Consider the following 27223-nt stretch of genomic DNA (forward strand, 5'->3'; position numbering starts at 1 on the left):
AGTAGAGGCATCAATTCAGTGAATAGCACAGGATGGAGGCACTAATACAGAGACTGGCCCGGGGTCAATGTAGTGACTGGCACAGGGTGTAGGCATCAATATAGTGGCTGGCACAGGGTTGGTTGCACAATGGAGCCCTGTAGGTATATTCTTGTTTTCTCGATTCAAAAGGGCTATGTGATAAGCTGCTTGAAGAATCATTGACTTGTCCACACAGCATTTTGTGTAATAAACTGATTATCTCTTTTATTAGTAAAAATCTGAAATATGTATACGATGTTTAGACAAAGGCATTGAAAACGAGGCTTCACCCCTTCAGTGGCGGGTTTCTTACCACCCAGTCAGACCCATCAGGGCAGGTTTTTTAAATGGGCCAATCATTCATTTTCAACTAATTTTCCAGTCGTGTTCCAAGAGCCATAACTTTTTCATTTTTCCATTGATACAGCCATGTGAGGGATTGTTTTTTACGGGACAAGTTGTACTTTTTAATGCCATTTTTGGGTATATATAATGTATTGCATAAGTTTAATAAAAAAAAATTTGGAGGGAGATTGGGGGGAAAAAAAAGATATTTTGCCATTTGCTTTTTGGATTTCCTTTTTACGGCGTTCAGCGTGCAGAATAAATAGTGTGATGACATTTTTCTCTGAGTCGGCACAATTCCGGCGATACCAAGTTTATACAGTTTTTTTATGTTTTGCTATTTTTGTACATTTAAAACATTTTTTTTCTTGAAGGTTTGCTTTTGTGTCGCCACATTCCAAGAGCCGCAGTAATGTTCTTTTTCCATTGTCAGAGCCCCGGAAAACCTTGGTTTTTGCAGGATGAACTCCAGTCTTCATTTATCTAATTTTTTGGAAAATTTAAAATTTAATCGCGTTTTATTCCATTTCTTCTAGTGGCAAGATTAACAAAATCTGTAATTCTGGCATGCTTTTTATTTTTATTTTTACTGCATTCTCTGAGCAGTATGAATAATGCATTAAAGTCATTCTACACGCCGGTACGATTATGTCAATACCGAATTGTAATAGGTTTTTCTTTTTCGCTACTTTTTCAAGTAAAAAAAAAGTGTTTTTTTTATCGCTGCATTCAAAGACCCCAAGCATTTACATTTTTTTATATCATCGGAGCTGTGTAAGGGTTTTTATTTTGCTGGATGAGTTGTAATTTTTATTAGTATCATTTGGTGATCCGTGCAGCATTTTGATCACTTTCAATTCCGTTTTTTGTATGGTAAATTTGGCAAAATTAGCTATTTTTGCCACGTTTTAATTTTTTTTCATCCATGCTGTGAACCCTGCAGATTAACCGCTACATTTACATCCTGCAGCGTCGGAGTGTGCATAAAGAGAGATCGCAACACGACCTCTCTTCATACAGCAGGGGCGGTGGCTGTTTATTACAGCTGACACCCGTGGGCAAGAGCTGCAATCGGTCGCGCGGCCGATCAAAGCTACTAACCCTTTAAATGCCGCATTTTAATCCCCCGAACGTACCATATGCCCCCACCCCCATGTGAGATCGCAGGGAGCTGTTCCCGTGGGGTGGCTTGATAGACTGCCTGTCAAATAGCAGTATGATGTAATGCTACGGCATTACGTCATACTGCAGGAGCAATCAAAGCATTGCTAGTTGTGGACCCTTAGGGACGCTTAAAAAAAGTAAAAATAAGATCAATAAAGTTTTATTATTTAAAAAAAAAAAACTAATAAAAGTTTTAATCACCCCCCTTTTGCCATATCTATAATTAAAAAATCTAAATCATCAAAGAAAAATACGTATTTGGTATTGCTGCGTCCATAAACGTCTAATCTATCAAAGTAGTGAATTTTTTACCCCACATTGTGAACGTCGTCCAAAAAAAAAAAAATTACGCCAGAAATGCACTTTTTCAGTCACCCGGTCTCCTAGAAAAAATGCAATAAAAAGCGATTAAAAAATCATATGTATTCTGAATTGGTACTACCAGAAACTACAGGACATTCCACAAAAAATGAGCCCTTGCACAACTACGTCGACAGAAAAATTTAAAGGTTATTGCGTGCAGAAGATGGCGGGAGAAAATATTTTAAAAAATTAAATGTCTTTGAAAATAAATACAAGTACTACAGCAAAAAAAATGCAAGTTTGGTGTCGTAGTAATCGTACTGACCCATAGAATAAAGATATCATGTCATTTGCTATATTCAGACCTACAGGTGCCACAGAGACCTATCATTGTGGGGGTCTGATGGTGACAGAGGGAGCCCCCTCCCTCTGTCATCCCTTTACATGCTGCGGTCGCACATACTATGGCATGTAAATGGTTAAACAACCAAGATCACTGGCAGACCTGGAGGCTACAGTCAAGCCTCCGGGTGTCACAGAGAGCCATCAAGATCCCCGGAACACATTGCGGGGGGTCTGATGGTGACAACCCTTAACATGCTGCTGTCGCACAGAACGTGGCATGTAAAGGGTTAAACAGTGCAGATCGGAGGTTTTCTCCATTCTCTGCTGTAAAAGCTGGTGACTGGCTATCATCTGACAGACGGTAAGCAGCTCTTCCTGCCACAGGAACAATCAGCCGGCTTCTGACAAGCCGATGATCTCTGTGACAACCTGTAAACAGTGCAGGAGGGAAAGGAGGGAAGTTGCTGACAGATCAGTTATATCTTCCCGCTTCTCTTTTTAAAGTCCTGCACTAGTTCTCTGTGGGACTGTGCAGACAGAACACAATGCCACAGCTTATGGCATTGTGTTCTGCATGGTCCTATAGTGAAACATAGTTCGGAAATCTTCTGGGCTATATCACTTTGGGCAGTGCAGCTAGTCACTAAAGGGGTTAAGTGATGCCTTACTAATAATTATGCATAGCCTATTACAATTCAGTTATTATTAGAGATGAGCAAATGTACTCGGTTCGGGTGTTTTTGCACTCGAGCACCGCTTTTTCCGAGTAACTCACTACTCGGACGAAAAGATTCGGGGGGCGCCGGGGGGGGGGGGGGGGGGGGTAGCAGTGGGGAACAGGGGGGAGTTCTCACCCCCCCCCCCCCCACTCCCCTCTGCAACCCCCCGCTCACCCTCGGCACCCCCCGAATCTTTTTGTCCGAGTAGTGAGTTACTCGGAAAAAGCGGTGCTCAAGTGCAAAAACACCCGAACCGAGTAGATTCGCTCATCTCTAGTTATTATCATTGGTTATTAAAACACAGCACAAGCAGTGACGTCAATCTATAGGCAGATCCAAGCAGAACCTTCCTTGGGTCGTGCGCAGTTTGCTATAGTAACTATTTCTAGGCTTGGTATTTTGGTAATGTATAAGTTTCCTGAGTTAATTCTACTTCCATTCATGTTATCTATCTTTTGTTGGTTAGTGCTTAGGCAAAACGGTAAAGATTTACATGGTTAAATGCATATGCTTTATAGAGTATTTTTTAAATATATATATATATATTACATTTACCCTATCACCTTGTACTCTTCCAGTTGCTCTGTACTTGAGCCGAACCACATTTTAGCAGAGAGAAGAATCTAAAAAGAACTTTTAGATAGAACAAAGACGAGATGATGTCTGAAAGAGCCTTATGACTTCTTTCACAGGGTGGAGGCATCAATGTAAGGCCTCTTTCACACGGGCGCTGTGGGTGCACACAAAACCATTGGGTTCCTATAGAATCGTGCACATGAACAATTGTTAGACACACTAAATTTGCGCAAATAACAAAGATAGGAAATGTGAGTGCAACTCGCATGTCAGCTTCATGGTGTGTGCAAAGATAGTACCTGTCCTATCTTTGCTACGTGCTTTCCTATGGGAACTGGAAAGCACGCACCTTGGATTGTGCGAACGGGCTACTTTCAAGTAGCTGGAAGTAACCCGTTCTCATGATCTTTAGAGCAGTATGACCGCGATCTTTGCACATGGCTAGCACAGTAGGTGGCACAGAGTAGAGGCATTGGTGCAGTTGGTGGCACGGAGTAGAGGCAATTGTAGATTGGAGAGGAGACAGTTTAGTAAAAAGACTAATCAGTAGTGAGTTATAGTAGTCAAGCCAAGAATGGATCAAGAAAACAATAAGAGTTTTTGATATTTATGGAGTCATCAGTGCAGTGACTGGCACAGGGTGGGGGCATTAGTGCAGTGACTGGCACAGGGTGGAGGCATTAGTGCAGTGACTGGCACAGGGTGGAGGCATCAGTGCAGTGACTGGCACATGGTAGAGGTATTAGTGCAGTGACTGGCACAGGGTGGAGGCATCAGTGCAGTGACTGGCAAATGGTAAAGGCATCAGTGCAGCGATTGGCACAGGGGGTGGAGAACAGTGGTGGAAGATAGAAAGACCCCAAGAAAGCAGAACCCCCAACAATCACTAGGAGTTTTCAGTAGTGAAGGTGTGATGTCACAAAAAGAGGTATATAATTGGATGTCATCAGCGTAGAGATGGGACTGAAAATTTGAATCTGCTGATAGTTTCCCCAATGGGGCTATGTTGATAGATAAAACGGAGTGGACCAAGGACTGAACCCTGAGGAACCCTAGCAACAAGAGGAAGTGGAGAAGTAGAGTCCTAATATTGGAGGCCAAAAATACTATCATAGTTCTAGAAAGGTAAAAAATCTCAAAATGCCCTCATTTCTTCCATAGGCCAATGAAATCGTGCTGAGTGATGACTGCAGTCTGGAGTGTACCTGCGACCCAATCTCAGGGCTGAGCTGCCAAAACAAAAGCTGTGCTGCAGGAGATCAATGCCAAATTGTGGATGGTGTGAGGTCTTGTGTCAATCCTGGTGAGTCTACAGTATCTCTGTACTGATATCATGCATGGAACAGAGTAGGACCTGTGCACAGCTCAAAGTCCACCAGTTTATGCTCATTCAGGTTTTTGACAGTATGACTAATCTAACTACATAAATGTCCAACATTAAGGTCAACTAGTTGGTTCACTGGAGGCTTCTAACGAAAAAGCTATCACTAAATATGGTCTTTCAATGTTGTGCTATAAAAGTGAGGTCTAAGGTCCCGGGTCAATGAATATTCGATTAATTTTTAGGATGCTATGTCTGTTTTGCTATATTTCATGATATCTTTTGTATTTCAGACCCTTGTAAGTCCAAAATCTGTCGTGCACAAGAGTCCTGTGAGCTGCAAGATGGCGTAGCGCGTTGCATACCAGACTTCACAGGCACGTGCTTTGCATGGGGAGATCCTCATTTTGTTGGCTATGATGGCAAGAACTATGACTTTCAAGGCACCTGCAGCTACACTTTGTCAAAGTGCACTGGCAGCGATACCAACCTGGAACCATTCGACGTGGTCATAAAGCCTAACAACAGAGGAAGTCAAGCTGTTTCATATGTCAAGATCACAGATGTTACTGTCTATAACATAAAAATTACAGTGGTAACTGGAGAATATCCACATGTTAGAGTAAGTATTTCTTGAGTTAAAATCAAGCTGTTGACTTATTTTGAGACCTTGAGGCAGGAAATATGAATATTGTATCTACAAATGACTGGATGTATCATACATGTTCTTGTCTAGGGTGAAAATGAAAATCTACCACACATAGGTCTTTTCAGTGCATCCAAGAGTGTGATGAATATCTTGTCAAAACCAATAACTAACCCGCTCAGGGACCGCCCTAGGTTGCTTGACGCACCTCTATGCTCCTCTGATACAATAAAGCTCCCCTAATGAGATTGTCCCCTCGATGACACAACTCTTGGGAAGCCCTAGGTGCCCAGAGCCAATGATGCGCTCTACAATAATCTGCAATAAGCTAACATATAAGAATAGGAACATATAATAGATCATTTTACAAGGCATCACAAATACTGTAGATCAATTTATTGGATTACACTGGAATTGCTGTTAGTGCTACAATAAAAATAACTTAATTAAGACTTCTCATATTGTCATAAAACTGAATCTGGTTGTATAACTTTACAGCTGCCTCCTCACTGACTCCTGCACATTTTTTTCTTCTAGCAACTGCTGTTTGCTCAAAACTGATCTTTTTAGATACAGTCCCAATACTAGTGAATTCTCAGGTGGGAGGTCTCCACCGCCCATTGTTAATGGCTGAGCCGACATTCCTTTGATACTTTACATGCAATGGTTATTGCTCAAAATTCGTTCAAACAATAGCATATGAGCAATACTCGTTGTGTGTAAACTCTACCATCGTTTACTTTTTTGCTCAGCGACGATTTTTAGGTGAACATAAAATCCATCGTCCAGCCGGAGAGTGGATAACAGGGACCGCGCACTGTGTTCTGCACGGGAGTCGTAGATTACATTGTATTCAGCTGACAGCCCATGTGATAACAAAGAAGCTGTGTGCATAGCTCAGACCACCAGCAGTGCTCTGCAAACAGCTCCCAGAGGCTCATTTACGCTCAAATGAAGCTGATAAAGTGCTAAAGAGCATTAGTGTCCATTAGCACTTCATGCAAATTGATCGCTAAAACTGTCAATCTTTCAATTGTTTGAAAGATTGTCTTTGCATGTAAATGGGCCATTAGAGGTGGACAATTTTTTAGTACTGGGCGCTCAGACTATTGACACCGATTGTGTGTGAACACAACAACATGGTTAAAAAAAATAACAATTAAAATTAAGAGGAGGCTGTAAAAGTGTGCAACCAGTTTTAGATCTGAGGGGATATAACAGGTCACTTTCACATTTCAGATTTGCATATGAGAGGACGACTATTATTCATTTCAATAGTATTTTATTTTATTAGTTACACAAAGTAATATCCTTCTGTGTAATCTGTCCAGACAGATAGGGTGCCCTGTGCAACTGTAAGGCTGGGCCTGGCCCCAAAAGTCACATGAGTGTTGTAACTCTAACAATTAAAGTAACATCTGACCTCCTCTACATTCACATCTTTGTGCAGGTCAATGATGAAATGATCAATCTGCCAGCAACTTTTGCTAATGGAAAATTGAAAGTGACTCAAAGTGGGCTGACAGTCTCCATAGAAGCAGAATGTGGTCTACTAGTTACCTCTGATTGGAACTGGCAAACCACAGTAACAATTCCCAGTAGCTACTACAATGCCACGTCTGGTCTTTGTGGGAACTTCAACCAAGATGCAAATGATGAACAGAAATCGCCTAATGGCACCCAGATCACCTCCATCATAGACTGGGCAGCATCATGGAAAGTTGACAGTCTAGATCCATTTTGTTTTGATCATTGTCCAGGCAAATGTCCAACCTGTGATGACGCAAAGCAGCAACTGTATAGCAGTGAGAACCAGTGTGGAATCATCTTGAGAGAGAATGGACCATTCCAAGGATGTATCTCAAAAGTCGATGCAGTCAAGTTCTTTAAGGCTTGTCTCTTTGATGTTTGTATGACGGATGGGGCTAAAATCATTCTTTGCCAATCACTCGAGACTTATGCAAGTGCTTGCCTGAACCAAGGAGTCAAGCTTTTAGACTGGCGAACACCTTCTAATTGCCGTGAGTACAATGTATTTGCAGTATATAACATAAGTAACATAGAAGCAAGTAAACATAGAAATGTGAAGTAGGAGCCCTAGTATCTCTGTTATTGCTACGCTTATGTACTGAACATTTTCCCTTTCTTTTATTCCCTGCAGCCAAGATATGTGACGATAAGAATAGCCATTATAATGCCTGTGGCAACGCATGTCCGGCCAGCTGTTTTGACAGAAATGCTCCAGCAAAATGCACAAAGCCCTGTGTAGAAACTTGTGAGTGCAACACCGGCATGGTCCTCAGCGGTGGCGAATGTGTGTCTATCTCCAACTGTGGATGTCAATACAATGGACGGTATTATAATCCCGACCAATCCTGGTACAATGAAAAATGTAGCGTTCAGTGTAAATGTGACTCGAGTCTTGGAATGGTAGTTTGTAAAGAAATCAAATGCAAAGACAGTGAGACTTGCTTGATGAGCAATGGAGTACGAGGCTGTTATCCCAAAAAGTACACCACATGCATAGCCTCTGGCAAGCCTCATTACACCACTTTTGATCAGAAGAACATAGATTTTATGGGCACTTGTATCTACCAGCTGGTCGGTGTAACATCACAGGACCCATCACTGACTGATTTCACAGTCAATATTTGGAACGAGCACAGAGGTAATAAAGCCGTGTCCGTCACCAAAGAAATCACAACGAAGGTCTACAACATGACAATAACCATGAGTACAGACTATCCACAACAGATCAAGGTAAGTAATCCTATGGGAAATTGTTAACGGACAGAAGAAATTTTTTTTGTAACATAACGTGATAGCCTAGAAAGAGAGTCAAAATTGAAGAACAAATCAGAAGCAACAGCTCGGCAGATCCAACAATAGATTCAAATAGTGACAGTGGAGCCCATCGACATCTGATTGCAGTTCCATCAAGGGTTTATCCATTACAATGACAAGAATAACTGCAGGTTGGACTAAAAACTGTGTGAAAAGTGGCAGAAACCCTGATGTAACTACTGCTTGAGACCCACAACACAGATGTGTAAAGAGCCATAGAGGAGATAATCATAATAGAAATGATGTGAATATTGAAAGTAAATGTACAAGGCTACATCTTAGATCAGTAATAATGTATGGGGCATACTGGGCCATTGACTTCATGCAAAGTTGTTTTTTTTTTTGTATGAATGATTTATATAAAACCGATATGAAAGAAAAACTGGCATGTTTCATCAGATGCCATATTATGGAAGAATGCTATCTTAAGAGCATTACTTCTAGAGAACAATATGATGTTGCACTCTATGACAACACATCAAGTGCCTACAGCTCCGTAATACAGAACTTTAGGGACTCCGACTGCTGCTGTACAGATTCCATTGCCTTTGGTGTATAATATCAATAACAACTATTACTTGTGTCACATTTTCTCACAGGTCAATGGACGTCTTGTGAATCTTCCCTGCATTCTTGACTCAAAGATCATATGCTACAAATCAGGAACTCATGTCATCGTAAAGACAAATTTTGACTTGTGGGTGAGTTTTGATGGAAAACGTTATGCAACTGTCACACTCCCCAGCACCTACATGGGGGCTGTCAATGGTTTATGTGGAAACAACAATGGAAACCCCAGTGATGACTTCAACATAAAAGATGGTGTTGAAGCCAAAAGTGCAGAAGAATTTGGAAATCATTGGAAGGTTGGAGAAGTAGACGGATGTACAACAATATGTCCAGGTTGTCCCAAGTGCAGTGAGGCCGATAAGGAACCTTATAAGAGTGACAAGTACTGTGGACTTCTCACCAAACCTGATGGACCCTTCAGTCAATGCCATGATGCTATTGATCCAACTACTTTCTTCGAAGACTGTCTATTTGATGCTTGTGCTTCCAAGGGTCGTCAATCTGTTGTCTGTAACACCATTGCAGCTTATGTTTCTCAATGTCAAGGAAATGGTTCTATGATCGAGGAATGGAGGACGCCATCTTTCTGTGGTGAGTATTGTCACTCTGTACCTGAATAATGGGGATTCCCTGAGTTCATTGTTTTTCCTGATCTATAAAGATTTGTGACACAAAGCCTGCAGGGGAGGTGAAGGACTGTCCGCCTCCCTAGTTGTAGTTATTCGGGGGTGGGGTATCAGTGTGAAAACCTTTACAAATGCTTAGTATTGTTTATGTGTATCAGGCACTGGCGGGGTGTGGGGTGTGGAAGGGTCTCTGCCCAGTAGGGTGGTCACTTAAGAGGCTGAAACAAGAGGTCATTGTACTGGTGGAGATTGATGTTCATGTGAAGAATGAAGAGAGGAGCTATATGTGAGGGATTGAGAGGTTGGTGCTTGTGTGAATTGGTGAGTTTATGGAGTTTGTGCTGTGCCAAAAGTTGCAAGAAGTTGGGTGTGTTTAAGGTGACCAGATTTTCCCAGGGTCAAAGCGGGACAGAGGGGTGTGGTCAGGGAGCGGGGCTTATAATAACATATGATTTTACCTCCATCATTATAAAAAGTACAGGGCCCTTTCATCAAAGACAGCAGCATTTCCACATCCAAAATACAGTCAAAATCCATACAATTTGTGCAGATTTTGACTGGCAATTAGCTTTGTATTTGTGGCCAACTTTATACTATGTAGCACTCCCCCTCACCTCTTCTGAGTACTTCCCGCTATCGGCGCTCCCCAGCTCCTGGTTCCCAGCAACCTGCAGTGGCCTCACCTGACCAGTGGTGCAGCAGCTGACCAGGCTGCCAGGATCTTGAAGCTAAGGAGGGCTGACTGCAGGAAGCCTTCGAAGGAGGTGATGAGAGCACCGTGTAGTATGAAATCAGCTGCTATGTGGCTGATTTCCATTCTGTGTTTTGAATGCTACAATGCTGCGAAATTTGTTGCAGAAACTTCCGCTGTGGACATTCCACAGCATCTTTGCTATGTTTAAACATACTGTAAGTTATCTAGAGGTACGCTGCCACATGCAGAGTGGCCTCTTTTGTGATAGTGTCCGCTATATCGGCCCCAGTAGTAATAATGACCCCCACATTGGTCTCAGTAGTAATAGTGTCCCTTATATCAGCCCCAGTAGTAATAGTACCCCCCCATAGTAGCCCCAGTAGTAGTAGTGCCCCCCTGAGACCGATATATTCACCTCCTTCTTGTCTTCTGAGTGCAGCTGCACCTTCACTCGGCGCTGCTTCGGGATGCACCACTGACATAAGTCTTTGCAACTGGACTCCTCCTCCCTTCTCCTCTCCTCCTGCGGAACCAAGGAGGAGAGGTCAGGGGAGGAGGATCCTAGGTGCATACACTGCCATCAGTGTGTGCATCCTGCAGCAGTGCCAGTGAGTGATTACCAGCCAGGGAGCTGCGGGACCCTAGCTGGTAAACACCCTTCTGGTGACCAAATGTCCTATAAGCGGGACTTGCATCCCGAAAGCCGGACACAGAGTCCTAAAGTAGGAGTGTCCCACCTAAACCAGGATGTCTGGTCCCTTTAGGTGTATTTGAACAGTCTCCTGGAGCAACATGGCTTAGTTCTTAGAGTTTCTCATTTATAGAGGAGAGGGGTCCCTTAGTTATGTTGCCCATTCGGACTACAAAAAAGTTGTATCCTTTTTTCATCCGGTTTGGAAAATGTACACGGCTGCATGAGAGAGCGGAGGATCATGCCAGGCCTGACTAGACTGTTTGATATCTGACCCCTGTGGGCCATAAGACCAGATAAAAACTTCTGTGATTACCTGGTGCCTGCCAGATCAAAAAAAATTTTTTTGTTTACTGCAACAGTCATCCCGTGTTCTGCTTATAGATCTATTGTGTACCCCAGACATGCCCACTTGGAATTAATAGACTTTTAAATATCGCGCTATCATCTGAATAATATAGTTTTTTATAGGACACAATAGTATTCAGAGAATGAAGAAGACAACGGCACAAAGCAAAGTGCTCTAAAACGTACATATCACTAGTGCCAAAAAGTATCTGAAGTCTCTCTGTAGGAATAAGACAAGAACTGTAATTGTCAGCAAATCCAGATACAGACCTTTACCCTCATTTTTGTGGCCTTGTTTTAGATTGAATTTTGGGCATTTACGAGTCCACATTTATCTTTTCAGAATTGTCCTGCCCGGTGAACAGTCATTACAAACTCCTCGGAGATGGATGTCCCGTCACCTGTTTCGATCTTACATCTCCACGAACCTGTGTTAAGTCCTACACAGAAGGCTGTTACTGTAATGATGGCTTCATGTGGAGTGGAGATGAGTGTGTGCCTATGGCAGAGTGCGGCTGTGTATATAAAAATATGTATTACAAGAGCGGTCAAGAATTCTTCTCAGACGATCTGTGCCAGGAGAAATGTACATGTGGGAAGAATGGCAAAACCAGCTGCCAGGCCAATACTTGTGGCATCAATGAAGAGTGCAAAGTGGTGGATGGCATCTTGGGCTGCCACGCTAAAGAATTTGGCCAGTGTATAGCTTGGGGAGATCCCCACTATATTAACTTTAATAAACTCCATTATGATATGCAGGGCATCTGTAGCTACATCCTATTCAGTTTGACAACAGAGAAATTCACCTTAATAGTCGTAGTGGAAAATGAGCCATATGGAAATGTAGCCGTCACCAAATCAGTCACAGTGATCATAGGAAACCATGTCATACGCTTGGAAAGAGAAAAAGCCTGGAGCATTGAGGTTAGTAGTACATCCAAAGGTTGATAAAAATGAAGGGCGATTTACTGTACAACTTTTTAGATGTGGTTATGTCACTGTAGCAGAGCCAAATTTATGTGTGATGTCACCACAGATGTCCCAAGCCTGCATGCTGCCTAAATGGAAGTGTGAAATGCCCCCCTGCTTCCCGAAATGTCTGTCTGATTGCCACCTAGCCGCCTCCCAGCTGTGAATTATTTATTATTGGCCATTAATATGACCATTCAAAAATTTTTATCTTCGTTTTTGAACCCACTATACAGCATACTATAGCGCTTTTTAATGCACCCCTTCATTGTGATGAGTAATGAGGTGCGCTAAAAAGCACAAAAATGCACAAAAACAGAGCAGACGGCGTTCAAAAATCGCAGCATTAGAAAACGCTGCTTTTGAGCGCAGTTCTACGAGACCCCACTGAAATCAACGGGAGCGAAAAACACCGTGGTAATCGTGGTAAAAAGTGCATGCGTGAGAGTGGCCTTAACAGACCACTTTGACTACAAATAAGTACTGTGTTTTGCCTTGGTTTATGCATTGACCTCGTTATTTTAGGTGCTCCTTAGCTACTTCATTGTTTTCTAACTCGATGATAGGGCCACCCATTCAGAACTAATTATTGTCTCCACCCTAGACCACACGGTAATGAACTGTCTGTAGCTCTGTTTCTCTTCCTATTCCCACAGGTTAACAAAGAAAGATTCCATCTTCCATGCCAGTCCCCAAAACATCAATTCTGGATCAACGAAGAGGGAAACAATGTGATCATTCATACTACATACGGCATTACGATGCTATATGACCGAATGTACTTTTTTTCGATCTCGGTACCGAGCTCCTTTGCCGGACTCCCTGGAGGACTCTGTGGAAATTTCAACAAAAACCCTAAAGATGACTTCCGCCTTCCGAATGGCACTGTTGTTGCTGACCTGACAGTGTTTGCAGAGTCATGGGCAGTGGGAGACCTGAGATCAGAGTGCCGTGGTTGTTCAGGAGATGATTGTTTTACCTGTGATGAGGTGGCAACCGCCGAGTCTCAGTCACCCAACAAATGTGGATTGATCACAGACCCTCAAGGTCCCTTTAAGAACTGCAGTGCCTTGATGTCTCCAGAACAGTTTGTTAAGAGCTGTGTGTTTGATGTTTGTGCCAGTGGAGCTCAGCAGGATGCATTGTGTGCCAGCCTACAAATGTATGCATCGTGGTGCCAAGAAAAAGGAGTCAAAATAGGAGAGTGGAGAAATATCGCTGGCTGCCGTAAGTGACTTCCCCTTCAGTTCTTCGTATGGATTGTAGAGAGATTACTGGTGTCTACAAATTAATTTGATGTACTATAGGAGAAATGATGTAAGATCTCTGCTTGCGCTTATTGATTAGGGACCTCTGTTACTTACTTCCGGAGTATAAGAATCAGTCATGGTCATGTGATGCAGTACCGTGTCCCTCCCCCCGTCTTACTAACTTTAAAGCCTGCATTTTGGAAATCTAAGCTTCTCCAACAGGATAAGTTGGACCATTATCCTTCTATAATGTGTTAATGGGCCACCTTAAAGTTTACTTATACATGTAGATCTTGAGAGGCTTAACCTCTTAAGGACCAGACACTTTTTAGGGATTTTACTCATTTGGTGGTTTTACTGCCCCTTTTTTTTCCTTTAGCTGTCAAAATTATAATTGCAGCTTTTTTTTTTTTCGTGACATATAAGGCTATTTTTTAAATATCTTTTTCACTGGCTTTTTTTCAGTTTTTTAGTTTTATTGGAGGTAAAAAGCTAAAAAAAATGATTTTTTAAAATATTTTTTAGTTTTTTTTAAAATTCTGTATATTTACACTAAAATAAAGTATGGAAACGGATTCCTCATTTTGTTTCGGACGTTTTGATATATAACATGTATGGTTTTGGATTACAGAGCACTTATAGCAACGGTTTTGGTTGGCTTCAGCTTTGGGTTATTTTGTTTCTTATGTATATGTTATTGTTTTATTCTGTAATTTTGTTTTACTGATGCATGTAATTATATTTTTTACTACCTATGTCCCCCATGACGTCATAAAAGACCATTTTTTTATTTAACACTTTCCCACTGTATCTGGGGCATCCATAGGAGCTCCAGTTACAGGGAAAAGCAACCCCGGTAGTGACATTAGTCACTGGCAGAGCTGGCCAGGGTCTAGCATGACCCTGTAGCTTGAAACCCCGATGGTCACATGACCCACCGGCTTACTTGAGTAAGAGAAGCTCCTGATTAGAAAGGGAACTTACTTTAGTGAATCACCAGAGAGACAGAATTGTGAGTAGGGAGACAGCTGTCACTTTGCATGCTGAGGGCGGGGAGAGACTGGCACGGCCCGCCTCTGTGACTCAGAGCTCAGCTCTGAGTCAAACTTCATGAACCATGTGACAGAATCCCTTTTAGTCCCAGTTTCTTAGCATGATGAGGGGATGAGACAGATCTTATAAATGCTGGACTTGTTTCATATTAATTTATGGTCTTTTGGTTAAGGAATCCCATGCAAATTGTCATATTTGTCCTAATAAGCATGTGATACAATGAACAATATAAACCACTGGCATAACTATAGGGGATGCAGTTGCACCCAGGCCCAGAAGCCATAGGGGTCCATAAGGCCTCTCTTCTCCATATAGGGAGCCCGGTACTATGAATAAAGCATTATAGTTGGTGGCCCTGTTACAGGTTTTGCATTGGGGCCCAGGAGCTTCAAGTTATGACTCTGCGTAAAGGGGTTAAAAGAAGTTGGGGAGGCCCAAGATAAACTTTTTCACCTAGGCCCATGAGCCTTTAGCTACACCCCCAACCAGCTTACTTACACAGTTAGACCAACATAGACCAACAAATACACTAAATAACCACTTTACTAGAGAACCCCAGCTAGCAGTGCATTGGACCTTCTTTTACCCTCAGAACCACAGCCACTCTCCATTGCATCCATCCACGGATATCAAAGGAAAATGCAAAAAATGTGCATTTTTACACATTAGAGCTCATTCTCACAAGCAATTTTGCTGCGTGAAAAATGCACCTTTTACACTGCGTATGTATGTTTATAACATCTTTGTTTCATTTACGTGTCATCCGTTTTACATGCACACATACGATTGTTTTGTCACAACCCACAGAAAATAGGGAGTGCAAAAATTCTATGGTGAATATTGATTCTAATATGTGTTCATTGCTTTATTTTGTTTTCATTCTCCTAGACTTTAATGGGCGATTTTGGTCCCTTAATATGGGCCAAAATAGTACATGCCTTGATTTTTTTATTTTAAAAAAATGTTGGTACGGTGTTAGCCAGTAGAGCAAAATGTGGTAATTTCCAATAAGAGAAACCAAGTAATCTTGTAGATATGATACCTTTTAATGGCTAACAAAAATACATGATGTTAATGCGAGCTTTCTAAGCTACTCAGGGTTCTTCCTCAGGCATAATTAAATAGATCCGAAGAGGCATGCATATACATACACACAAACTTATGAAAAGGCACAGACATGGATGTGATTAATTTGCCCTTAAAAGAATACACAACAGGATGGGTAGAGAAATAAATAAATACTTAAATAGTCCACTGATAAAGATGTAAAGGTTTTATGGTCTCAAAATTAGTGTTAGGGGGTCACCAAGCCAGAGTGAGAAAAGAGGAGAAGCTGGAAAGTGCCTTTCTGGCCTCCTGCTTTAACAAACCATTGGCCTACTTTGAATACTGAACAAGAATTAATAAAATTCCATGAGAGATTTAATGCATTCCACCCACTATAAACCTGACATTAAGCTACTCATATACCAAAATAAACTTTTTGGAGACCACCATAAAAATTTAAAACAACTCAGTACAGACATCCCTATACTGGAAACCGATTGACCTGCCCACATACCTCAGATGGGATAGTTCCCATTCTAAACACATCAAAAAGTCCATTGTCTACAGCCAGGCCATCAGATACAACCAGATCTGCTCCAACCCAACAGACAGAGAGGAACATCTATACCATCTTAAAAAAAGACATTTGTAAATCATGGATACCATCCCACCTCAATTGATGACCAAATCATCAGAGCCACCAGGATACCCAGAAATCAAATACTCTGATACACAGAGAAGGAAAGAAACGATCGTGTATAGGGTTGAGAGAGCACGCTCGGATAAGGCAGTTACTCGAGCGAGCATCGCTCTTCTCGAGTAACTGCATTCTCGTCCGAGCAGGCTCAGGGGGGGGCGGCGGGGGGGAGCGTGAGAGAGATCCCTGCTCACCACAGCCCCCCCCCCCCCCGAGCCTGCTCAGACGAGAATGCAGTTATTCGAGAAGAGCGATGCTCGCTCGAGTAACTGCCTTATCCGAGCAAGACCTGTTCACATGTACTGACCGCAGACAGGATACAAATCCCCAACATACAGCAGGTCTATAGGGTCCCGGGGACATTCAGATGTTCCACATCCGATGTTGTGTACCTGATACTCTGCAGTAAATGTCCTTTTGGGGGCCTTTATATTTGAGAACCAGGACAAAAACTGAAAGCCAGGATGAGATCTCATTGCCACACAATTAAAGAGGGAAAGACAGAATCACCTGTGGCGGAGCAATTCTTTAGTCACGGACGCAACATAGAACACATGAAAGTTATTATATTAAATGGCAACTTAAAATCACAAAGCCATAGAATTTGGGAGTACAAATTTATAACAACTTTTGACACTTTCAACGGAGAGTAAAATTCTTCAAGATGATTCATGCGTAAATGGGAAGTATGGAAAATCTATAGCACAGATAACACTGTGGCCTGGTGACCCCCTAACACTAATTCAGGGAACATAAAATCTTCACATCCTTATCAGTGGACTATTTAAGTATTTATTTCTCTACTCATCCTGTTTTGGTATTCTGTTAAGTGCAAATTAATCACACCCATGTCGGTGCCTTGTCATAAGGATGTGTGTATGTATATGCATGCCTCTTCGGATCTATTTCACTATGCCTGAGGAAAAACCCTCGGTAGGTTTAAAAGCTTGCTATAACATCATGTATTTTTGTTAGCCTTTTAAAGGTATCATATCTACAAGATAACTTGGTTTCTCTTGCTGGGAACACTTCTGTTTAGTTTTTTTACGTGCAACAATTGATCTGCATTAAAAGCTGACATCTGAATACAGGAATTTAATTCAGTAGGCCCATGCGCTGTCTGTATTCAGTCAGCAAAAAATATGAATTGAATATTGACAGAAAATACACCTTAATTAGAGCACCAGCGGTGTACTCGACTGTTTGTGGCTGTGCAGCGCCTGTTGATCAAAATAATTCCTGATATCCTCCTCCGACCCTTTTTCAGAAAAATGCTGTTTCCGTCCACAGGATACCCTTTTGCTGGACGTTTTTTCCTGATCACGCCATTCTCCATATATTCTCCACACCGTAACAGAAGAAAACCCCAAGGGGTTGGCAGTGACATCCAGGTCTTGGCTGGTCTAGCACCGATGACCAGGCTTTGACGGAAGTCACTCAGATCACTGGATTTTCCCATCTAATGTGGGTTCACACTCCGGGGTTTCAACTCTAATTCCCGTACAGGGAAGTTCCAATCATGAAAGGGCTGCAGGCTCTAATAAGGTCGCTATTTAGTATAGACAGACAGAAATGAATTCATATAATAGATGATAAGTAATCCATAATCTCTGTTCTTTTCACGTCTCTGCAGCATACAAATGTCCCGCCAACAGCCGTTATGAAGTCTGTACCAAAACCTGCGACTTCACCTGTAACGGGGTCCTGGCTAAAACCACTTGTAGTGACAAATGCTATGAGGGTTGTCAGTGTGATGACGGATTTATGTTCGATGGAGAGAATTGTGTGACAGTAGATGCTTGTGGATGTAATCATTACGGTCGGTATCTGAAGGTAAGGAAAATAATGTTTCATTTTGACTTATGCTAATGCTTTGTGTGGCCTTTGTGGCAATTTTAATGGAGTCGCCGTGATGACTTAACACCCAAAGATGGACTACAGCCTACTGACCCCACAGCATTTGGTAAGAGCTGGAAGGTTCAGGAAGTCTACAGATGTAGAGGTGATGGGAGTGCTGTCTGTACTGACTTATCCGAAGAGAAAAGGCAAAAAGATGGAGCCAGTGAATGTGGCGTCTTGATGAGTCCCAAGGGGCCGTTCCGTGATTGTCACTCACTAGTAGACCCAGAAACCTATGTATGATCACTGCATTGTAGAGAAGCACCAGGCTATCTTCTATTCTGCGATGACATCGTATGTTATGGCATGCCAAGATGCAGGAGGGACTGTTCATCCATAGAGGAGTCAAAAATTCTGTCGTAAGTGATTTTTTATTTTTTTTTGGGGGGGGGGGGGGAGTTTAGATATAATTTTCACATTTCATGTTTAGAGATATGAAATGTGCTGCTCTTGCAAAGCAGAACTGAACAAGTTACAATGGTCCCACCCTAATGATACATCTGCAGTCAACTTCTAGAAACGTAGACCAATAGTTCCACCTATAATGTGACAGTGGTTTGGTAGTGGATGGGTCCTACAGTTCCTGTAAGTAGACAGGGTTCCATTAGATAGGTAGATAGATAAGTAGATAGATAGATATGGAATAGATACAGATGTGTTTCCTTTTCTAGGCTAATGACACTGTGATGAGTGATGACTGCAGTCAGGAATGTACTTGTAACGGAGGAGCTGGAATGAGCTGTCGTCCGATGAGTTGTGCTGAGGATGAAAATTGTGACATTCATGGTGGTGTTAGGACTTGTGTCAAGAAAGGTGAGATTGATCAATTGGTTTAATACTAAAATTGTATCCTGAATACATTGTTACATGAAGTACAAATGTAGCAGACTTTAACTTGACATGTAGCATGCTATGATAACTTATCTCAGGGTCTACACAAAGTGACTAAATGTATGTATATTATAGCAGTTAAGAAATGTCACCCCTTATCTTCTGTTTGTCCTAAGCCGTACACTGAGGTTCCCTTCAGTAGAACAGTAGTGGATGCAAAATGAATTCAGGCCTGTTTTAAGACAAGACGGGTTCCTGCTGGTTTAGTAGCAGCTGATTGACTATGCAAGCTGTCTTTGTTCATTAGTCTCCCTTGACGATTTATATAACCCTGTTATTAGTCATTGTACACTCAATCTGTTTTTTTGGTAACCTTTAGACCCTTGCAAGATGAAAACTTGTCATCCGAAGGAGACCTGCGAAGTCCAAGAGGAGAAGGCAGTGTGTGTACCGGATTTCACAGGCACTTGCTTGGCATGGGGAGATCCTCACTTTGTGTCCATTGATGGCAAAAACTTTGACTTCCAAGGCACCTGCAGTTATATTCTCACACAGTACGCTGGTAGCGATACCACCCTGGAACCATACCAGATCATCATAAAGAATGATAACAGAGGAAGTCAAGCTGTCTCATATGTCAGGAAGATGGAGATGAATATCTACGGCAGGAAGATCAGCATTGAAGTTGGAGAATTCCCTAAAGTTCGAGTATGTTGTGTGAATGCAGAAATTAGCATCCCAAAGAAATTATACTGTAAAGTTGGAGGCTGACTCTTCTTCATTGCCCACAATGCAGTCTGAAGCCTCTTTCACATGACCGTATGTGTTTTTACGCTTGGCTGATAACAGCTAAAAACCACATGAATGAAGAATAGCCACGATCAGGTCTCAATCTTAATTAGTGTTTTCTCAGCCATTCACGAGGGCAGATGAAGCGCATTAGTAAACAAATATGCTGCAGCATGGAAATCTCTCAGTCGGCAGAAATCTGTGAAATTACTATTAATGTTTAAATATAGGCAGGTGTCTTTTCTTAATGTTGGACACAGCTAAACTCCCTCCCCTCCCCTTTTTTTTCAGCTCCCTTAGGAGTCTATGGGAGCTTCCAGTGTATCTCGGCAAAAGATAGGGCACTTAAAAATCGTTCATCTGATGCATCAGATGGTCACGATTGTTTGATGTGGCTACAATAGCTGTGCATATACGGTTGTGTGAATAAGGCCTAAGGTTGTTGGACATCGAGTTCTCCTAATTGGCGTGGATCCTAGAGGTGGGATAAAGATAAGTCAGAATGGGTTCAGCTGGAATACCCCTTCATATAGAGGAATAGAGCTAAGTTGTTCAACACCTTAGGGCCAGTTCAGAATTAGCTTTTCCATCATGGCTTACATCCTAAATCCTGAAATTGGGATCAAGATGGAAACTCTGGATGTAAGCTACCTCTGACATTCTACAAATCTGTTGATATATTGTGCAGGGGCCAGGGATGGTACTGTCGGCTAGGTTCTATTTAGGTGAATGGGTCTAAGCCTGCAGTCTTAACCTGGGCCAATGAGCAATGTACAGAGCTATTTGCTAGGAGTGCGACAACCCCTTTAAATGAAGAAGAGTTGCCAGTGGGCCATTGTCCGCAATCCAGATCTACCTGCTCCCTTCATCGAAAAAGAGGTTTCTCAATGTGGAGAATCCTGATAAGTCACACATAGGGGGCATGTAATTTATGAAATGGGTTTTAGATAGGTAAAAAAGGTTTTTTTTAATGCTACTTTTTCTTGCAGGTTGATGGTGAACTAACAAATTTGCCTGCAACTCTATCTGATGGGAAAATCGAAATAGTTCGTAGCGGATTGACAGCATTTGTGGATACTGCAGCTGGTATAACCGCAACTTTTGACTGGAATATGCGTACCACAGTAACACTTCCCAGTAGCTACTATAATGCAGTGTCAGGTCTCTGTGGAAACTTCAACCAAGATCCGAATGATGATCACATATTGCCCAATGGAACTCTGGTCACCTCCATCGTAGACTGGGCTGCTTCATGGAAAGTTTATGATCGAGATCCATTCTGCTTCGACTCTTGTCCAGGCGAATGTCCAACCTGTGAGGAAAGCAAGAAGAAACTTTATGGGGGAGAAGATAGTTGTGGCATCCTGTTCAAAACGGATGGACCTTTCCGAGACTGTATCTCCAAAGTCAGTCCAAATAAGTTCTTTGATGGTTGCCTCTATGATCTCTGCATGAACGATGGAGCTAAAGTCATGCTTTGTCAAGCTCTGGAGTCATACGCGAGCACATGCCTGAGTCAAGGAATTAAGATCTATGACTGGAGAACACCTGTTGATTGCCGTAAGGACAAAACACTTATGTAAAGTCAATACTTGTAGAGTTTAAACATTTAAGAAGAGCTGTTGGTATTGGGTTCAGCTAATATTAACCCTTAGACACCTTTGTGTGTACATGTATTCCATCCAGCGTCTTGGTTTGTATGTAGCAGGAGCTTATATCTTATATTGCTTCATGTACAACGGGTACTGGCTATCTTTGACATCTGATACCTGCCGAAAACAACTGTGATTGGTGCTCATGCTGATGCAGCTATTAACCATTTAAATGTCACTGTCAATTCTGACAGTGGCATTTAAATGCCATGGTCGGAGTTCGGGTGTCCCGAATGCCCCCTTGTGTTGTGATCACAAGGTGCGTGCAGTTGTCATGTCAGACTAGGTCCTTCTGAATCTGCTGAGGCCTGCCATGTATTTCTGCCTAATAGGACAAGTCTGTGCCCCATCCTAATAGAGTGCAATCAGAAATATCATATATTGCAATACTGAAGTATTGCAGTATATGATATAAGCAATAAAATGATTGCAAGTTCAAGTTCCCCATGGGGAGTAAAAAAGGAAAGTAAAAGTAAGTGAAAATAATGTTTTTTTATTATTAGAAAAGATAAAGGATACTAAAAGTAAAAAAAAAACAAAAAAAAAAACAACTTTTTCCTTGTCTATAATAAAAAGAAATCGGAAAAAACCCTAAACATATTTGGTATTGCTGCATCTGTAAAAGTCCAGTCTATCAAAAAAATGCATTTTTTATCCTGCATGGCTGAAAAATAAAAATTTACAATTCCTGAATTTCACTTTTTTTGGTCACCCTGTCTCCAAGAAATAATTTAGCAAAAATTAGAGATGAGCGAGCACCAAAATGCTCGTTATTCGAGTCGAGCTCTTCGTGATATTCGAGAGCTCTATTCGAGTAACGAACCCCATTGAAGACAATGGGAGACTCAAGCATTTCTGCAATGGACCTGCCGGTTGCTGAGCTTTTTTTCTCTCTCTCTCTCTCTTCCCCCCCACCCCCCAGCCAGCCACATACTGCTGCGGATGTGTGTGCATGTGCATGCTGGCACTTCACAGCAGGAAGTGGTAATGGGGGAGGGGTCAAAACGGGGAGGGGTCGAACACGGTGTGGTACTCGCTTGAGTAATGAGCACTATCGAGTATGCTAATACTTCGACAAGCATCAAGCTCGGACGACCATGTTCGCTCATCTTTAGTAAAAATCCATCAAATAGACGTATGTACTCCAATATGGTAGGAACAGAAACAGCAGGTCATTCCGCAACTAGCAAACCCTCATACAACCCTATCAAAGGAAAGATAAAAGGTTTTGGCAGTGAGAAAATGGCAGTACATTAAATACCAGTGAAAAATAGCATTTGTCCAGGGGGAACAATACAACTCGCCCGCAGGGGAAGCGAGTGGCTGCCTTCCGCTTGCACCAGACGTTGGCGCAGACAAGGCGGCTTCCATCTGAGAAGACATTGACAACTCCCTTAAGTTTTTCACAGCGGGGTATACAGATAGACTTGTCAAAATGACATGACTATACTACACAGAGGTAGCAGAGCTGACTCTGTCCTTGAATCCGTGGACTCCATACTTATGGGAATTATGTTTCAGATTTTGCTCACTTCTTTTAGCCCGTATTAATTCTATCATTTTATTTCATTTTTTATAGCAAAAACATGTGACGATCCGAACAGCCACTATAATGCCTGTGGAAACGCTTGTCCAGCCACTTGTACTGACAAAGGTGCCCCAGCAAAATGCAGAAGACCCTGTGTAGAAACCTGTGAATGCAATGACAACCTGGTCCTCAGTGGTGACAGATGTGTGCCGGTCACAAGCTGCGGATGTCAACATAATGGCAGATATTACGAGCCTCACCAGTCCTGGTACAACGAGAAATGCAGCGCAACGTGTAAATGTGATCCAGACCGGGCCCAGGTTGTCTGCCAGTCAGCCAAGTGCAAAAACAGTGAAACATGCCAGATTGTCAATGGTGTACGAGGCTGTTATCCCAAAACATACTCCACCTGCATAGCCTCTGGCGATCCCCATTACATCTTGTTTGATAAGAAGAAAATAGATTTTATGGGCACTTGTATCTACCAGCTGGTAGCTAGCATATCACAGAACTCATCATTGCCCAAATTCATAATCAAGGTTTGGAACGAGCACAGGGGTAGTAAAGCCGTGTCCTTCACCAAAGAGGTCACAATGGAGGTCCACGGCATGACAATAACCATGAGTACAGCCCACCCACAACAGATCAAGGTAAGAAATACTAGAGGTGTGGTGGAGTAAGGAGACCACAGGCTCAGGGCTGTTAACACAATTTGGGCTCCACTCACACACAATGATCCCCATATAGAATATTCTCATGTAAAACCATTAAATAAGAAACCACAATAATAACGATTTGGTGCAGATTTGCTTCCGAGTTTTCTAATGCAGAACCCCCAGCACAAATCTGCCCCATATGAATTTGCCTTACTCCACCTCCCCCCCCACAAAAGGCTTAGAGATAGTGAACGATAGATTAAAATAGTGACAGTGGACCCTACTGACATGTGATTGGTGTCCCGTCAAAACTTAGCAGTTACAATGGCAAGAATAGCTACAGGGTGGGCTACACTTTGCACGAAATGTGGTGGAAACCCCTATGCAACTACCACTGGAGACCCACATGACAGACCTGAAAAGAGCCATATAGGAGATAGTAATAATAGAAATGATGCATTCAGGGAATAATGGAAATAAATGAACAGAAGTCCTCATATTTAAGGCCATATCTTACATCAGTAATAATATATGGGGCATACTGGGCCATTAACTTCATACAAAGTTTATCTTTGTATGAAAGATTCATATAAAATCCATATGAAATTAAAACTGGCATGTTCCATCAGATGCCATATTATGGAAGAATGCTATCTTAGGAGCATTACTTCTAGAGAAGAATACGATGCGGCACTCTATGACAACACATCAAGTGCCTACAGCTCCGTAATACAGAACCTTAGGGACTTTGAGTGCTGCTGTACAGATTCCATTGCCTTTGGTCTATAATATCAATAACAACTATTACTTGTGTCACATTTTCTCACAGGTCAATGGGCGTCTTGTGAATCTTCCCTGCAATCTTGACTCAAAGATCATATGCTACAAATCAGGAACTCATGTAATCGCCACGACAGATTTTGACTTGCGTATGAGTTTTGATGGAAAAAGTTATGCAACTGTCACACTGCCCAGCACCTACATGGGGGCTGTCAATGGTTTATGTGGAAACAACAATGGAGACCCCAGTGATGACTTCAACATAAAAGATGGTGTTGAAGCCAAAAGTGCAGAAGAATTTGGAAATCATTGGAAGGTTGGAGAAGTAGACGGATGTACAACAATATGTCCAGGTTGTGCCAAGTGTAGTGAGGCCGATAAGGAACCTTATAAGAGTGACAAGTACTGTGGACTTCTCACCAAACCTAATGGACCCTTCAGTCAATGCCATGATGCTATTGATCCAACTACTTTCTTTGAAGACTGTCTATTTGATGCTTGTGCTTTCAAGGGTCGTCAATCTGTTGTCTGTAACACCATTGCAGCTTATGTTTCTGAATGTCAAAGAAATGGTTCTATGATCAAGGAATGGAGGACACCATCTTTCTGTGGTGAGTATTGTCCTTCTGTACCTAAATGATGTGAATTTGCTGAGTTCAGCCTTTTTCCTGATCTATAAAGATTTGTGAAACAAAGCCTGCAGGGGAGGTGAAGGAATGCCCGCCTCCCTAGTTGTAGTTATTCGGGGGTGAGGTATCAGTCTGAAACCAATTGCAACTGTTTATGTCTAACAGGCACTGGCGGGGTGTGGGGTGTCGAAGGGGGTCTGCCCAGTATGGTGGTCACTTGAAAGGCTGAAACAAGTGGTCATTGTCCTGGTGGAGATGGATGTTCATGTGAAGAATAAGAATAAATGGAGGAGCTATTTGTGAGGAGTTGAGAGGTTGGTGCTGGTGTGAAAGGGTGAGTTTGTGGAGTTTGTGCTGTGCCAAAGGTGCAAGAAGTTGGGTGTGTTTAGGGTGACCAGATTTTCCCAGGGTCAAAGCGGGACAGAGGGGTGTGGTCAGGGAGCGGGGCTTACAATAACATGATTTTACCTCCGTCGTTCTTGTGAAGAATGAAAATTGGTGCTTGTGGGAATGGGGGAGTTTGTGGAGTGTGTGCTGGTCCAAAAGGTGCAAGTTGGATGTGTTAAAACATTCTGCTAGAGCAACAGGGCCAAGTCTCTAAAGTGTCTGAAACATGGAGGAGAGTGGTCTCTGACTAATGTGGCCTGCCTGGACTGTACAAGGGCGTATCCTTTTTCAGCTGTTTTTTCAGCTGGCAGTATGAGAGAATGGAGGACCATGCCAGCCAGCCCTGACTAGACTGTGATATCTTGTACCTGACCCCTGTAGGCCGCAAGACCAAAGAAAAACTGCTGTGATTACCTGGTGCCTGCCAGATCGAATGAAACATTTTGGCTTACCGCAACAGTCATTCCGTGTTCTGCTTCTGGATCTGTTGTGTACTACAGACATGCCCACTTACCCACTTGGAATTTTTAGATTTTTGAGTATTACAATATCGTCTGAATACTTTTTTTTATGGGAACTAAAAGTATTTAGAGAATTAAGTAAAGGAAAAGACAACAGCACAAAGCAAGGTGTTTAAGGGTGGTTTCACATGGGTTATAAGTGTGTAGGAAAACAGATTTATGAAGCCAAGGACTTTCTGTGGTTTCCTTCCCATTAACGATGTTTTCACTGATGCGATGTTGAGAGAACAAAAAATTGCTGCATGCTCTATTTTTCCGCGATGTGCAATTTTTTATCTCCCATGTTTCCCTGTGGAGCCTTCTTTTTATTTCATTGCAACGCAGCAAACTTGCATTTCGATTGCCATTTTAACATTAAAAAAGTCATTTTGACTTTCCCAAAAAAATTGCTGCAAAATCGTGCACTGCAGCAATGATTTTGCGAGAAATGCAGCGCTGACGCTTAAAAGTAACAGTAAAAAATATGCAATTTTTCCGCAATTTTCTCATGGCAAAAGTACGATCGCCGTGTGAAATGAGCCTTAAACTCAGATATCATTAGTGCCAAAAAGTATCAGAAGTCTCTCTGTAGGAATAATTCAAGGACTGTAATTGTCAGCAAATCCAGATACAGACGTTTATCCTCATATTTGTGGCCTTGTTTTAGATTTTGGGTATTTATGAGTCTACTATTATCTTTTCAGAACTGTCCTGCCCGGTGAACAGTCATTACAAACTCCTCGGAGATGGATGTCCCGTCACCTGTTTCGATCTTACATCTCCACGAACCTGTGTTAAGTCCTACACTGAAGGCTGTTACTGTAATGATGGCTTCATGTGGAGTGGAGATGAGTGTGTGCCTATGGCGGAGTGCGGCTGTGTATATAAAAATATGTATTATAAGAGCGGTCAAGAATTCTTCTCAGACGATCTGTGCCAGGAGAAATGTACATGTGGGAAGAATGGCAAAACCAGCTGCCAGGCCAATACTTGTGGCATCAATGAAGAGTGCAAAGTGGTGGATGGCATCTTGGGCTGCCACGCTAAAGAGTTTGGCCAATGTATAGCTTGGGGAGATCCCCACTATATTAACTTTAATAAACTCCACTATGATATGCAGGGCACCTGTAGCTACATCCTATTCAGTGTGACAACAGAGAAATTCACCGTAATAGTCATAGTGGAAAATGAGCCATATGGAAATGTAGCAGTCACCAAATCAGTCACAGTGATCATAGGAAACCATGTCATACACTTGAAGAGAGGAGGAACCTGGAGCATTGAGGTTAGATTTTGAAACTGTTGAAAATACTTGAATTGCCTCATCAAATATAGAAATTTAC

At 42.2% G+C, this 27223-nt stretch overlaps 1 protein-coding gene across 1 annotated transcript in view; it reads left to right on the forward strand.

The window, feature by feature from the left end:
• LOC136631927 (IgGFc-binding protein-like) overlaps positions 1 to 27223 on the forward strand; it is a 71312-nt gene that overhangs the window by 18163 nt on the left and 25926 nt on the right. The window contains exons 9-22 of the mRNA XM_066606420.1: positions 4635 to 4776; positions 5088 to 5416; positions 6891 to 7461; positions 7602 to 8200; positions 8884 to 9445; positions 11557 to 12137; positions 12839 to 13409; positions 17863 to 18062; positions 18800 to 18941; positions 19339 to 19667; positions 20738 to 21308; positions 22980 to 23578; positions 24414 to 24975; positions 26585 to 27165. Of these exons, the coding sequence (XP_066462517.1) occupies positions 4635 to 4776; positions 5088 to 5416; positions 6891 to 7461; positions 7602 to 8200; positions 8884 to 9445; positions 11557 to 12137; positions 12839 to 13409; positions 17863 to 18062; positions 18800 to 18941; positions 19339 to 19667; positions 20738 to 21308; positions 22980 to 23578; positions 24414 to 24975; positions 26585 to 27165 (6339 nt within the window). The remainder of the gene's footprint in view (positions 1 to 4634; positions 4777 to 5087; positions 5417 to 6890; positions 7462 to 7601; positions 8201 to 8883; positions 9446 to 11556; positions 12138 to 12838; positions 13410 to 17862; positions 18063 to 18799; positions 18942 to 19338; positions 19668 to 20737; positions 21309 to 22979; positions 23579 to 24413; positions 24976 to 26584; positions 27166 to 27223) is intronic.

Source organism: Eleutherodactylus coqui, chromosome 6, assembly GCF_035609145.1.
Source record: "Eleutherodactylus coqui strain aEleCoq1 chromosome 6, aEleCoq1.hap1, whole genome shotgun sequence".
Taxonomy (NCBI): Eukaryota; Metazoa; Chordata; class Amphibia; order Anura; family Eleutherodactylidae; genus Eleutherodactylus; species Eleutherodactylus coqui.